The 12,392-nt window shown below is 39.8% G+C and overlaps 1 protein-coding gene across 10 annotated transcripts in view; it reads left to right on the forward strand.

Moving 5' to 3' along the window:
- Nucleotides 1–12,392, forward strand: part of ZC3H13 (zinc finger CCCH-type containing 13) — a 57,965-nt gene that overhangs the window by 43,315 nt on the left and 2,258 nt on the right. For all 10 annotated transcript variants that reach the window (XM_073344631.1, XM_073344572.1, XM_073344595.1 and 7 more), the window contains 5 exons: nucleotides 1,526–1,629; nucleotides 2,064–3,050; nucleotides 6,113–6,613; nucleotides 9,389–9,538; nucleotides 10,365–10,565. In XM_073344631.1, coding sequence (XP_073200732.1) covers nucleotides 1,526–1,629; nucleotides 2,064–3,050; nucleotides 6,113–6,613; nucleotides 9,389–9,538; nucleotides 10,365–10,565 — 1,943 coding nt within the window. The remainder of the gene's footprint in view (nucleotides 1–1,525; nucleotides 1,630–2,063; nucleotides 3,051–6,112; nucleotides 6,614–9,388; nucleotides 9,539–10,364; nucleotides 10,566–12,392) is intronic.

The raw sequence follows: 12,392 nt of genomic DNA on the forward strand, positions 1-12,392 counted from the left end.
GAATAGAATAACTATTTCTGTCTGTGTATCTTTTTTGTAACTTAAGGTTTTGCCTAGAGGGGTTCTCTATGTTTTTGAATCTAATTACCCTGTAAGATATCTACCATCCTGATTTTACAGGGGGGATTTCTTTATTTCTATTTACTTCTATTTTTTATTAAAAGTCTTCTTGTAAAACACTGAATGCTCTTTCATTGTTCTCAGATCCAAGGGTTTGGGTCTGTGGTCACCTATGCAAATTGGTGAGGCTTTTTATCCAACATTTCCCAGGAAAGGGGGGGTGCAAGTATTGGGAGGATTGTTCATTGTTCTTAAGATCCAAGGGTCTGGGTCTGTAGTCACCTAGGCAAATTGGTGAGGCTTTTTACCAAACCTTGTCCAGGAAGTGGGGTGCAGGGTTTTGGGAAGTATTTTGGGGGGAAAGACGCGTCCAAACAGCTCTTCCCCAGTAACCAGTATTAGTTTGGTGGTGGTAGCGGCCGGTCCAAGGACAACGGGGGGAATATTTTGTACCTTGGGGAAGTTTTGACCTAAGCTGGTAAAGATAAGCTTAGGAGGTTTTTTTTTATGCAGGTCCCCACATCTGTACCCTAGAGTTCAGAGTGGGGGAGGAACCTTGACAGTAAGGTATGCAATGTAGCTGCTCTTTGTCAACAGGAGAGAGCTCTCCCGGTGACAAAATAAAAGCACCCTCAACAAGGTGAAGTAGCTTTGTTAGTGGGCAAGTGTCTCCTGCCGACATGGTGCTGTCTGTACTGGTGCTTTTAGTTGGTAAAACTTTTGTCGGTCAGGGTTTGGTTTTTTTCACACCTCTGATCAACAAAAGTTTTACCGACGAAAGTGCAGTGTAGACGTAGCCTAGGAGTTTAAGGCTGGTGTGGCTGAACTGCCCACCATGGTGCTGCAGGTTATGACTGCCCCTCTGGCATAGCCTGTGTTGCTGATTCATAGGATTCTAGGTATCTGTATGGGCTAGTGTGGGACCTTTGTCACAAAAAACATTGATATTAAGATCATCTCAGAAACAATACTTAACAAGGTTGGAAGTTCCCTTTGTCTAAAACACAGTGATCATCTTAAATAATGTTTTGTTTAAAAGTTGGGAAGTCTCATCAAGGAAAGTATTTTAAGTATTTGGAGTGCAAACAAAACTGATCTTACTTGAAACTGTATTGCTAATGACAGGTTTCAGAGTAACAGCCGTGTTAGTCTGTATTCGCAAAAAGAAAAGGAGTACTTGTGGCACCTTAGAGACTAACCAATTTATTTGAGCATGAGCTTTCGTGAGCTACAGCTCACTTCATCGGATGCATACCGTGGAATAATAATAATGGAATAAATTTTACACTTTTTGTATTGCTAATGAAGCTAGAAAATTGTGGGACATCTTTTAGTACCTTGTATTTTGAGAGAGGTGCATAAAGTACAGGTGGTGGTTCTGATATTTACAGAGGTGATAAAGAAATACAGCTGTTTTTTTTTAAAAGGAATCTGCATGGAATTTGCATTTATTTTTTCAATATAGGAAGCGTCACAGAAATGAAAGTAGCCCTAGTCCTCGTCCATCACCCAAGCGCCGCCGTGAACATTCTCCTGACAGCGATACCTACAACAGTGGAGATGATAAAAGTAAGTAGAAGTGGGTTGTCTCTGCCACAGTATATAGGCTAACCTGTAACTATGAAGAAGTTCCTTGCAATCTTAAATAGAAAATGAGGGATTAAGCTTTTCAAAGTGTCATCTCCCTGTTTTTTCATTGTAAGGCTGTTTTTCTTGTTGAGTGGTGGGGCTACATGTTTGACATATTGTTTATTCTATATGCTAATTTTGTTATAATATATTGGTATTGTCCTGGGGCAGCAACCTCAACATTTGTCTTTAAGATGCATATCTATTAAAAGTGGAAAAAATCCATTGATACTCCAGATGTTTAAAAGCTTGAAGAATGTAGCTGGAAATAATGGATTGCTTTGATTGACGCTTCCTTTGGTATGTACAGGATGCACAAAATGTGTATTTTCCCCTTCCTGAACAATAAAAATATATATCTTTTCCACTTGTAGATGAGAAGCACAGGCTGTTAAGTCAGGTTGTGCGACCACAAGAATCCCGATCTCTCAGCCCCACGCACCTTACAGAAGACAGGCAGAGTCGAAAGCCAGAGAGAAAGGAAAGTTCAAGACGTTACGAAGAACCAGAGTTCAAAGAGAGGGTGTCTTCAGGAGATAAGCAGAGAGAACAAACAGAAGTCACTGAAAACTCACGAACCAGGGTTCAAGAGAGCTTAGGACATCACCCTTCTGAAGAACGAGATGCATCTGATAGAATACATGAGGAGAATAAGAAGAAATCTAAAGTGCAGAAAAAGACCACAAAGAAGAAAAAAGATGATGACATCGGGGTGGAACGGTACACTGAGTCAACTGTAGAGGAGGGCCAGGTCTTTTCACCCAAGAAAATTCCAAAAAAGAAGAATGTTGAGAAGAAGCGTAAGAGGTCAAAGGGTGATTCTGAGGTTTCTGATGAAGAAATTGTCCCGCACCATAAAAAGAAAAAAGGCCCAAGAACTCCCCCTGTAACAACAAAAGAGGAGTTGGTTGAAGCAGTAGCTGAGAAAGCTGTGACAGTAGAAGCTGCTCCAAAAAGAGAAGAGACAACATTTAGTGACTGGTCAGATGAAGATGTTCCAGAACGTGGTGAAATCATTGTTCCAGAAAGAAGCACTGAAGAATCCCACAGGAAAAGCCACAGACTGAGGGGAGACAAGGTAGAAACCCCACATGTTACTATAGAAGATGCACCTCATCGCAAACCTGTGGATCAGAAGCGCAGCAGCAGTCTTGGTAGCAATCGAAGTCATACATCAAGCAGACTTCGATCACCCTCCAATGAATCTGCTCATCGCAGTGGAGATGACCAGACAGGTCGGAAAAGGGTCCTGCACAGCAGCTCCAGGGACAGAGAGAAAAAAAGCTTAGAAATCACTGGGGAACGGAAGTCCAGAATTGATCAGTTGAAACGAGGGGAACCCAGCCGCAGCACGTCTTCAGGTAATAAGATACTGTCCTAACGAGACTGATTTATATCATACTGTGTGAAAGTGAATAGACTCCACTTCCAAATCCTTCTAGCATGGCCTTAAGCTCTTGGTTCATTGGATATGAAAGGAAAAGTCTCTTCTGCCTCCATAACAAAATTAGAGGGAATTGAATATTCCTTCAGATTATGATTTAAAACTCTTGGCATCAATGGGGATGAATTATCCCTTTGCTGAGCCTGGAATATTCAACAAGAAATAGCAATTTATGCTGTAAGGGTTAAAACATATCTGTAGAACTAATTAAACTTTTAAATTAGAAAAGCTCTTATGCTAACACAGAGCACAGTAGTAATTTGATTATATAAAATGTATTTTAAAAATTATAAACAAATAGAAATTAAATTTTAATACTGAAATTATGAAATTATATGCATGAAGTTAAATTTTACATGTTTCAGGGAGCTATGTTCAACATGGTTCCTGAGAGAAATTTGTGGTGAAGTCATTAGGTTGCGGCCCTTAATAGTAAGTTTAATACAAATGAAAATCATCTTTGCCCTGAACCAAAATAATCAGTTGGAACTGAATTGCTTAGCTTTATGCCTGTGGAAAGTGAGAAAAACGGGCAAGAAATTATTTAAGATGTTAGGTCCCTTCATTGGAGAGTTACTGGTCTCATGAAACGAACTGGCTGCTTGAGAGCTCCAGCTTTCTTCTTGCTTCCTGTACTAAATCATACGTAACTTAGCAGTACTGAAAATGCTTTTCACCCACTTGGCAGAAGGGGAACAATTAGATGTTTGCCTGATAGAGTTATCAGTGGACGTTCTTCCATATGAAAAGAGAGCAGGGAAGAAGTAAGAGCAGCCTGGATGTTGTCAGGACAAAATTGGCATACTTCTGTGTCCCAAACTCTGATTTATTTTTTAACCTTTTCAGATGGCAGATAATTTTTGTTGACACATAGCAATCTGAGATTGCTGCTGTGGGGTTGAAAGACTTGACCTGACCCCTGACCAGATAGCATTGTTTTTCAAGTCTCTTCCCCCCCACCCCATTTGTTTCAGGTAGGCTGTTATATTGAAAAAATTTTCTTGCTCTAGAGGGATGATCTTCAAACTTAATTGCTAAACCATGAACAGAGGATTCAACCCTCTAGGACGTTAAAATATGTCCCCATATTATGTATCCTTATTTTATTTACAGATTCCATTTTAAGGTGAAATCTCCATCAACACCTTCTGTGGTGATGTTTCTGTTGTCCAACTTATTCCCTACAGTCTTCTGATGAAAAAATGTGGCTGTGACTTCCAGTTGTCTCCTCAGAGGTCTGGACAAGCCTCCAGAGTATTCTCCTGCACTTTCTAGTCCAGTTCAGTTCAAATTAGGATAATAATCCTACCAAGCTTCTCCTAAAACGTCTTGATTTAGCATCAAGAAAATACATGGACTTTGTGCCACACTTTTTAAACCTGATGGATTCAAATATGTAAAGGTTTGCCATAAACAAAAGGAAGTATTTTTTCACACAACACACAGTAAACCTGTGGAACTCCTTGCCAGAGGATGTTGTGAAGGCAAAGACTATAACAGGGTTCAAAAAAACTAGATAAATTCATGGAGGATAGGGCCATCAATGGCTGTTAGCCAGGATGAGCAGGGATGGTGTTCCTAGCCTCTGTTTGCCAGAAGCTGGGAATGGGCGACAGGGGATGGATCACTTGATGATTACCAGTTCTGTTCATTCCCTCTGGGGCGCCTGGTGTTGGCCACTGTCGGAAGACAGGATACTGGGCTAGATGGACCTTTGGTCTGACCCAGTATGGCCAGTATGGCCATACTGGCCCAGTATACTGGCCCAGTATGGCCAGTTCTTATAGTAAGATACTGTCAAGAACACAAATATACCCATATGAAAACATTTCAAAATAAACAGCATTTACACATACTAATTAAAGTTGTGGATCTTTAAATACAATAACAAGCTTTTTGTAGGTGATGGTTTCCTTTAAGTGATACTGGACACAGTGGAATATTTGTTTTAAACTTTCTATTGTTTTGCAGAGAATTGGGCAGCGGTTACTTGGTCCTCTGTCTCTATCCTGTACTCTTATTGCTGGGCAGTGGTTATGTGTGATGGCCTGACAATACTGTCGGCCTTTCTACTGGGTCTTTAACTTCAGTGAGGGAAGAAAGCTATACTGGTAGCTCTTAGTTAATAAACATGTCAATCTTCATAACTTGCACATGCCTAGGACCTTTCATTTAAAGATTGTTGAGGGCAGGTAAGGAATGTATAGAAAATATTTTCACCCTCTGCGGAAATATGGCCATGTCTGTTTGAACGAAGCTGTTTTTAACATTTCATGCAGTGCTACAAAGTACTTCTTGTAAGTGAAGAATAGTCTCTGAATGGAATTGCAAGGAGAAATTAGGCAGAAACCATTGCTTGATTTGAAATGGTTGATGATTACAAGTGATCAGATAATTGGTTTTCCTCTTTTATAGGTTAGAACGCACCCTCCACCAACACACTATTTCCTAAAACCATGCTGAAGAATTGGTTCAGTACTGACTCAAGGGGGAAATGCGAAATTCTTGCCACAGTTTGGTATATCCTGGAGGGCCCCAGTCAAATGTCAATCCACATCTTGATTTAAATTGACATATGATGGCATTACAGAACAAGTTTATTTGCCAACCATGGCTTTACTGGATTTCAGAATGGCAAATTTTCAAAATGTTGACACTTGTTTTCCCTCCTTTTGTTTCACATACAAAATACAGAAATGCCTACAGTTTGATTTTAAAGAAGCAGTTTTTAGCTTTTGAAAAATGTTTCCGGGGGGGAGGGGTTAATTAAGAGAGAAGTCATGCCCTTGAATAAGGTCAAATACATAGAGGTGATTTTTGTGAAGAAATCTTCATTCTGTGTTGTTCTTGCCCTCAAAGGTCTGTTTTGACATCAGAGTTTGTAAAAATGTTGTGTTTGATATTTTTGTCTGTTTTGATACAGATAAATGTGTACTGCATTCATTTGCTACAGTCATGTCTCTTTAATATTTTATTCAGATCGTCAAGATTCAAGAAGCCACAGTTCACGAAGAAGTTCTCCTGAATCAGATCGTCAGGTCCATTCCAGATCTGGGTCCTTTGATAGCCGGGAGAGGCTTCAAGAACGAGATAGACATGATCACGATCGTGAACGAGACAGAGAAAGGAGGGATGTAAGGCAGAGAGAATGGGACCGGGATGTAGATAAAGACTGGCCACGGAATCGTGACAGAATCAGAGAGCGAGAGAGGGAAAAAAGAAGAGACTTGGACAGGGAAAGAGAGAGACAACTTCCTGATACTGCTGAAAGAGACAGAGACAGGGACAGAACTCTTGACATTTCTTCTCAAACAGAGACAAAGCGCAATGAACCAAAACTGGACAGGGATCATGAAAAGGAATCTGATGGGGTTTGCCGGGACACTACAGCTTTGGAGAAGGAAAGGACAGAAAAGGACTTGGGAACTTCACAAGGATTTGAAGATGGAAATGAAGCTGAGAAAGTGGAGAGCTTAGAAGGTGAGATGTTCTGGAACAGAAACTAGTGTGTCAATTATTTTACTCCTTCCCCTTTTAACATAACATCGAACTACAGCATATCAGAATAATTTTCCACTGAAAGGTCACTCTCTGATATGCAGATTGGCTCCAGCTTTTCCACTGTAGAAACAGGTACCCTGAGACATAATCCCTATGAGTAGCTTTTTTAGCATGTGTTTCGTTAATTGTGTACTTCCAAAGCAGCCTTGAGACAAATAAACATAAATGAGACCTAATTTGCTTAGGCACCATATTTCTGAATAGTCAGGTGGTTTAAAGAACAAAAATTCCCTTTTCTTCATCACCCCCTTACACTATTAGCCTTTTTGTCAGTGTGGGAGTGGCAGCTAAGGAGGATATTGGTAAGAAGAGTTAAAACGGAAAACTGTAGAGAAATAGAAAGCAGTTTAGGAGAAGAAAATTGAGTCTTATTTTCCTACATTTTTTAAAAAAATGTTGCATCATTAAAGGGTAATACTTGTGATGTCTCAGTCTTGCTATTTTTTCCCACAGAGCCAGTTGCCGGAGAACTGATGATGGTACAATTTTAAGATGTGTATAGTTCTTAGCATATAGATCGATAGGTCTTGTCCAGGAATAACTTCAGAAAAGTAATTTTATTCAACACAAATAAAATTTGTGAGTTTTTCTGGCTCTGAAAAAATGTGCTTTGGTTTAAGAAACAAGGTAACATAGACATGGGCGAACACTTCAGGCGAAAACTACGTTTAAAACCCACTGAGGAAGAGCTGAACTAAGTCGCTTGAGTCTGGCACTTATCTAAGAGAGATTGAATTGTCTGGTCCATTATGAAGCAGGGAAAAATTCTATAACCTGTTTGGAAAATCTAAAAGAACAAGCACAAATTTGTGACTGAATAAGAAACTGTATTCTCAGTGCATGTCTCTGACATTCAATAAATTCTTCCTGCTACGTTTATATTGTCCATACCTTCTCCCAAAGGATCACATACTTTCCTTCCCTAATTATTTTGTCACTCAGTTTTTCCTGATTGTATTGTGTTCTTTTTAGCAGTCTGAAATCTGTTTGTTTATATTTACCTTTTTAATTATAGCACAGTTTTAATTTGTGTGTGTCAAGGAAAAGAGAGAAATTAATTCACTTCCAGTAATTCAAAGCAAAATATTTCTTAAAATGGGAGCTAAAACAAAAGGGTGATGCACATTCTTTCTCCTATTCTTTCTACTGATTATTACCTAAGAACTTTGGTGGTTAGGTTTGCATTATGGCTCATGCACATTTTGTGTGCCACATACGTTGTTTCATAAGGAGGTCATTCGATTTTTGAAAATCAGAAAATATCTGCTCTACTCAAGCATGTAGTTGAGAAAAAATGTGAACGGCTGTGTTCAGTAGTACAGTATTAAGAGGGTCTATTAGAAAATAGAGGATGTATCATGAAAATCTGGAGTTTGTTACATAAGTTTTGACACTGAAAATTATGATGAGATCCAGAGTGAAATTTAGTGTAGATTCTAAAATTTCCCTTTCGAGAGAAAAGAGACTGTGTCTTAATACAACTTTCAACTCTGTTGTTGGTGCAGCACCAGCTGTCTTTTTCTGTTTAGGCTACAGTCATTGTGTATAGGCCTAACATAAAATGTGTGAGGATTTAATTACTTAGTTATGATTTTGTGTTGAACGTTTAATGTGTTTGCATCAAGTGAAGACTTTAGTGATGCCAGAGATGCTGTACTCCCTGCAAAGCAGTGACAGGTGTTCTGAGTAGTTAATTTACACTCTTACTATTGTCTTTCCCGGAGTTTTCTGCATTGATTTATAATTTTTTAATGTATCAAGGGCAAGCAAACTATACCCTTGGATGTAGCTTCCACACACACAGAGTTTCGCTTCTGGGCGAGGAAGAGAGGTGGCAGTATTTCTGCTACACTCTGCAAGGAGAGGGTATCTGTACATTCCAGCTCTTTCTTGATCAGAGTCCTGCTGGCAGAGGCTGCTCACTCAGTGGATTGAATCAGTACATCTCCTAGGTGCCCAGATCCAGAAAGTCTACTCCTGCTTGTCGATGCTGTCTTTGAGGTGACTTACGGAGTAGATGACCACCAGTTGGCTGTACACATCCTTATCTGGATTGTGGGTGCCCATCTGGAGTGTGGGTTGCATGTGGGCTGTGCTGGTGAATTACTGCTTTGGGTGGGCTTTCAATCCCAGAGGAGGGGCACAGTCCCAGCCATTTCTCCATGGGCTGCAAGATGACATAAGTTATTGTAATTATGACATCAGTGTGGTGTTTCTAATTCAAAGGATAGAATTTAGGGGTGATGTGTAGGGTAGTATAATTTGTTTGCAAATTATCAAACAAGCAAAACAGAGACTAAGAGAACCTGGTGTAACCATCTTCAAGCTCCTTTCTACACTTCCCAGAAAGGGGCTTGAAAGTGTAAGATACACACACCTACCTTCATGAAACTTGCACCACTTTCTGTATTCCTTTTAACCCTATTGACCCTGAGTATGCATGCTGCCTAACATTGCACAAGTAGAAATTCACTTGAGCCAGGTTAAATTCAAGGGTTTATTATCTGTCAGGTGTAAAAAATTATTTGACCACCCGCAGAACTGAACAGCTTCTATCAGTGTTGAATGTGCTTCCACAAGAAAGCTATCAGGTTTATTTGCTCAAGCCTATACATGCAGTAGCCTAGTTATCAGGATGCTGAAATGTTAAAAAATTACTGTTTTTAAGCTTGCAGTGCATGTCTGTTTCTGTAGGAGGAGAAGATGAGTCCAAGATAGATGATGTGCAATCACTGGGATCTGCTGCTGGAGAATATGAGCCAATCAGTGATGATGAACTAGATGAAATTCTGGCAGATGATGCTGAAAAGAGGGAGGATCAACAGGAGGATGAGAAGATGCCAGGTAAAATATATATAGTAAATCCCTTTTTACTAGCAGTTGAATGCAAAAATTGGACCAGCTGACTCAACGATAAGTATCTTTGTATCCCATTCATTATTATTACTAGGGAACTGGTGTGTTTGAAAGGGACATGAAATTTTAGATACTGTAATGGTTCCAAGATTCATATTTTTCAATGTATCTTAATGAATTGAATGCCTATCAACCTACCCAATGTAGGAAAGGCATTTCATACTAAATCCTGTGGGATATGTTCATGCTGGCTACAACATACCTGCTATGTTAGACAAAAACACCGCTCCAGTTCTGTCCAGTAAATCACATGTCTCCTTAAAGAGCAGATATGTTTTATTGCCTGCACCAATGCTGCAGCAGAGAATAGCAGCCAAAGGTCTAATCAGTTAATTGGTCTAATACACCAATCAGTTAACTATTTTAAATCAGGTCCATTGTAGTGTGTTCCTAGTTTTATTATGATTTCTATGCCTACTGAAGTGACTATTTCCAGACCCGCAGATTCAGCAGAGCCTAAGCAGTTGCTTCATCAGGAGGTTTCAAGAATATTAAAAACAGAAATTGGGTTTTCTTTTTAAATACAAACAGGAGACCTAGATTTTGGAGGAATCCCTTAATCCAGTTTACCACCACCATCTTGAGTTTGACACCACAATCTTAATTCTGAAATATGAAAGAATTCACCTTTTGAGAGGGCTTCTGAACAATATTCAGCTGATTTATACTACCTTTAAGCCGCCAGATGAAGCTAGCCATTCATCATAATAAGGGATGACTGTGATAGCTCATTCTCCATTGTATCTTTTTGCAGATCCTGTTGATGTCATAGATGTGGATTGGTCCAGTCTTATGCCAAAGCAGCCAAAAGAGCCACGGGAGCCTGGGGCGGCACTCTTAAAATTCACACCATGTGCTGTTATGTTGAGAGTTGGCATTTCCAAACGACTTGCAGGCCCTGAACTCTTCACCAAAATTAAAGAAACCTGCCAGAGAGTTTTAGAAAAACCTAAAGGTAATTCTGTTTCCCTCTGGGATAAAATGCCATTTCAGGATTAGTAAAGTAACAAAGCCGTAGATGGGATGATTTAGTTGGGGTTGGTCCTGCTTTGAGCAGGGGTTTGGACTAGATGACCTCCTGAGGTCTCTTCCAATCCTAATCTTCTATGAGTCTATAAAGTGTCTTTGAAAAGAATGAACTAGTAAGCGTTTTAGTTTCAAGACGCACATAGATATTATGTTGATACTTGCCGGTATAGGTGTATATTTGTATTATTGTAGTGGCTCCATTGATTTAGGTTGATTTGTGTTTACTTTTTCACCTATTCATATCCATGGATCTCTTGCTTCCATCAGTGAATTGAAGTACAAAAGGAAGAAAACCACTTTTGGGATTCTCGTTTGCTTATCCATTTTCTAGCAAGTGCTGGAATTTAATTCTCTAGTCTTTAGTTGTTTCCTCCCCATCTACTATTTACAACTGTTTCTTCTTAGGACCCAGGTCTCAGCTGTGAAACATGCTCTTTGAGCAACAGCATCTGGTACCTTGGCAGACTCCACAGGCTGGTTACAGGCTGGCTTTGAAGTTGCCTGTTGGTCTGTCATTTACTTGAGTTCCTGATCAGCCCTCTGGATTGTCTTGGCAACTTCATTGTTATTTTCTTTGACCCATCCTTGATTCTGAGTACCTTTTTATTTCTACCTTGTCTGAAAAATGTCCTGCTCAGCTTGGTCAAAAGATCACTCTGTAAGTGGATTAAAAAAATGTATCCTCATGCCCTGTATGCATTCTGCCTAGATCTCTGCATTAGCCTTCGAACCTTTATCCGTTAGACTTGTCCCAGGTCTCTTGCTTTTTACAGTGCCATATGTGAGGCTTCATGTAAAATGCTCATGCTCTCTGCCAAGCACCAAATAAAACAGTTTTGATATCTAGATGTCACTGAATTGTACCTAAGGCCATGCTTTTTTTCTGTAGTATGTCACATTATACTTTGTAACTCAAGTTTTTTGATCACACTGTTATGCTTTAATATGTTATCCTTTTGTTTTTACATTAATCAGAGGTGAGTTTGGATATGTCCTCTCCTTTTTATTCTTCGATGGATGGCAATGTTATCTGGGTTAGAGGTTGTGACCTGGAAAAGAGTAGAAGGAAGCTCAGGTCCAAATCCACACTTCTCTGTGATTCCCCCAACAAAAAGCAGTGGCAATGGGGCTGGCCTCCTCTGTTGCAGCTGCCCACTGACACTTCTGGCAGAGATATTCTACAGAATATAGAGGAAGTATTAATGCTTCCATTCCGAATAGCATTAGCAGGATAGTTTTTTGGGGGTGGGAGAGACTCCTAGGAAGAGTGTGGTGGTTAGAATATCTATTTCCTAACTTGTTCTCCATGTTTCCCGGGCACCCTTTTGCAGAGGGAGATGTGGCAACTGCACTAGGGAAAGGGGAAATAATTTTATTAAGGTGATGTTGAAGTAAAAAGAAAACGGTACAGAGTTTAAGCATAGAAGTTTCTGGTTGTCAGGGAATAAGGTACAGATTATCAAGGGGTGTGAAACTTGGTTTAGGAATGGGTGGCGTAAGGAATACATAATCTGCAATCTCCCCAAAAAGTTTAACGGGTCAAAGTACAGACATTGAAATATGAGGATATGTTGTTCATATAAAGGCTATGTTCAGATGTGGAGTATGATGAGTGGATACGATGATGAGGATGGATTTAGCATCAACAGGATAGTTTTTTGGGGGTGGGAGAGACTCCTAGGAAGAGTGTGCTGGTTAGAATATCTATTTCCTGACTTGTTCTCTATGGGCACCCTTTTGCAGAGGGAGATGT

The sequence above is a fragment of the Lepidochelys kempii genome, chromosome 1, assembly GCF_965140265.1.
Source record: "Lepidochelys kempii isolate rLepKem1 chromosome 1, rLepKem1.hap2, whole genome shotgun sequence".
Lineage (NCBI taxonomy): Eukaryota > Metazoa > Chordata > Testudines > Cheloniidae > Lepidochelys > Lepidochelys kempii.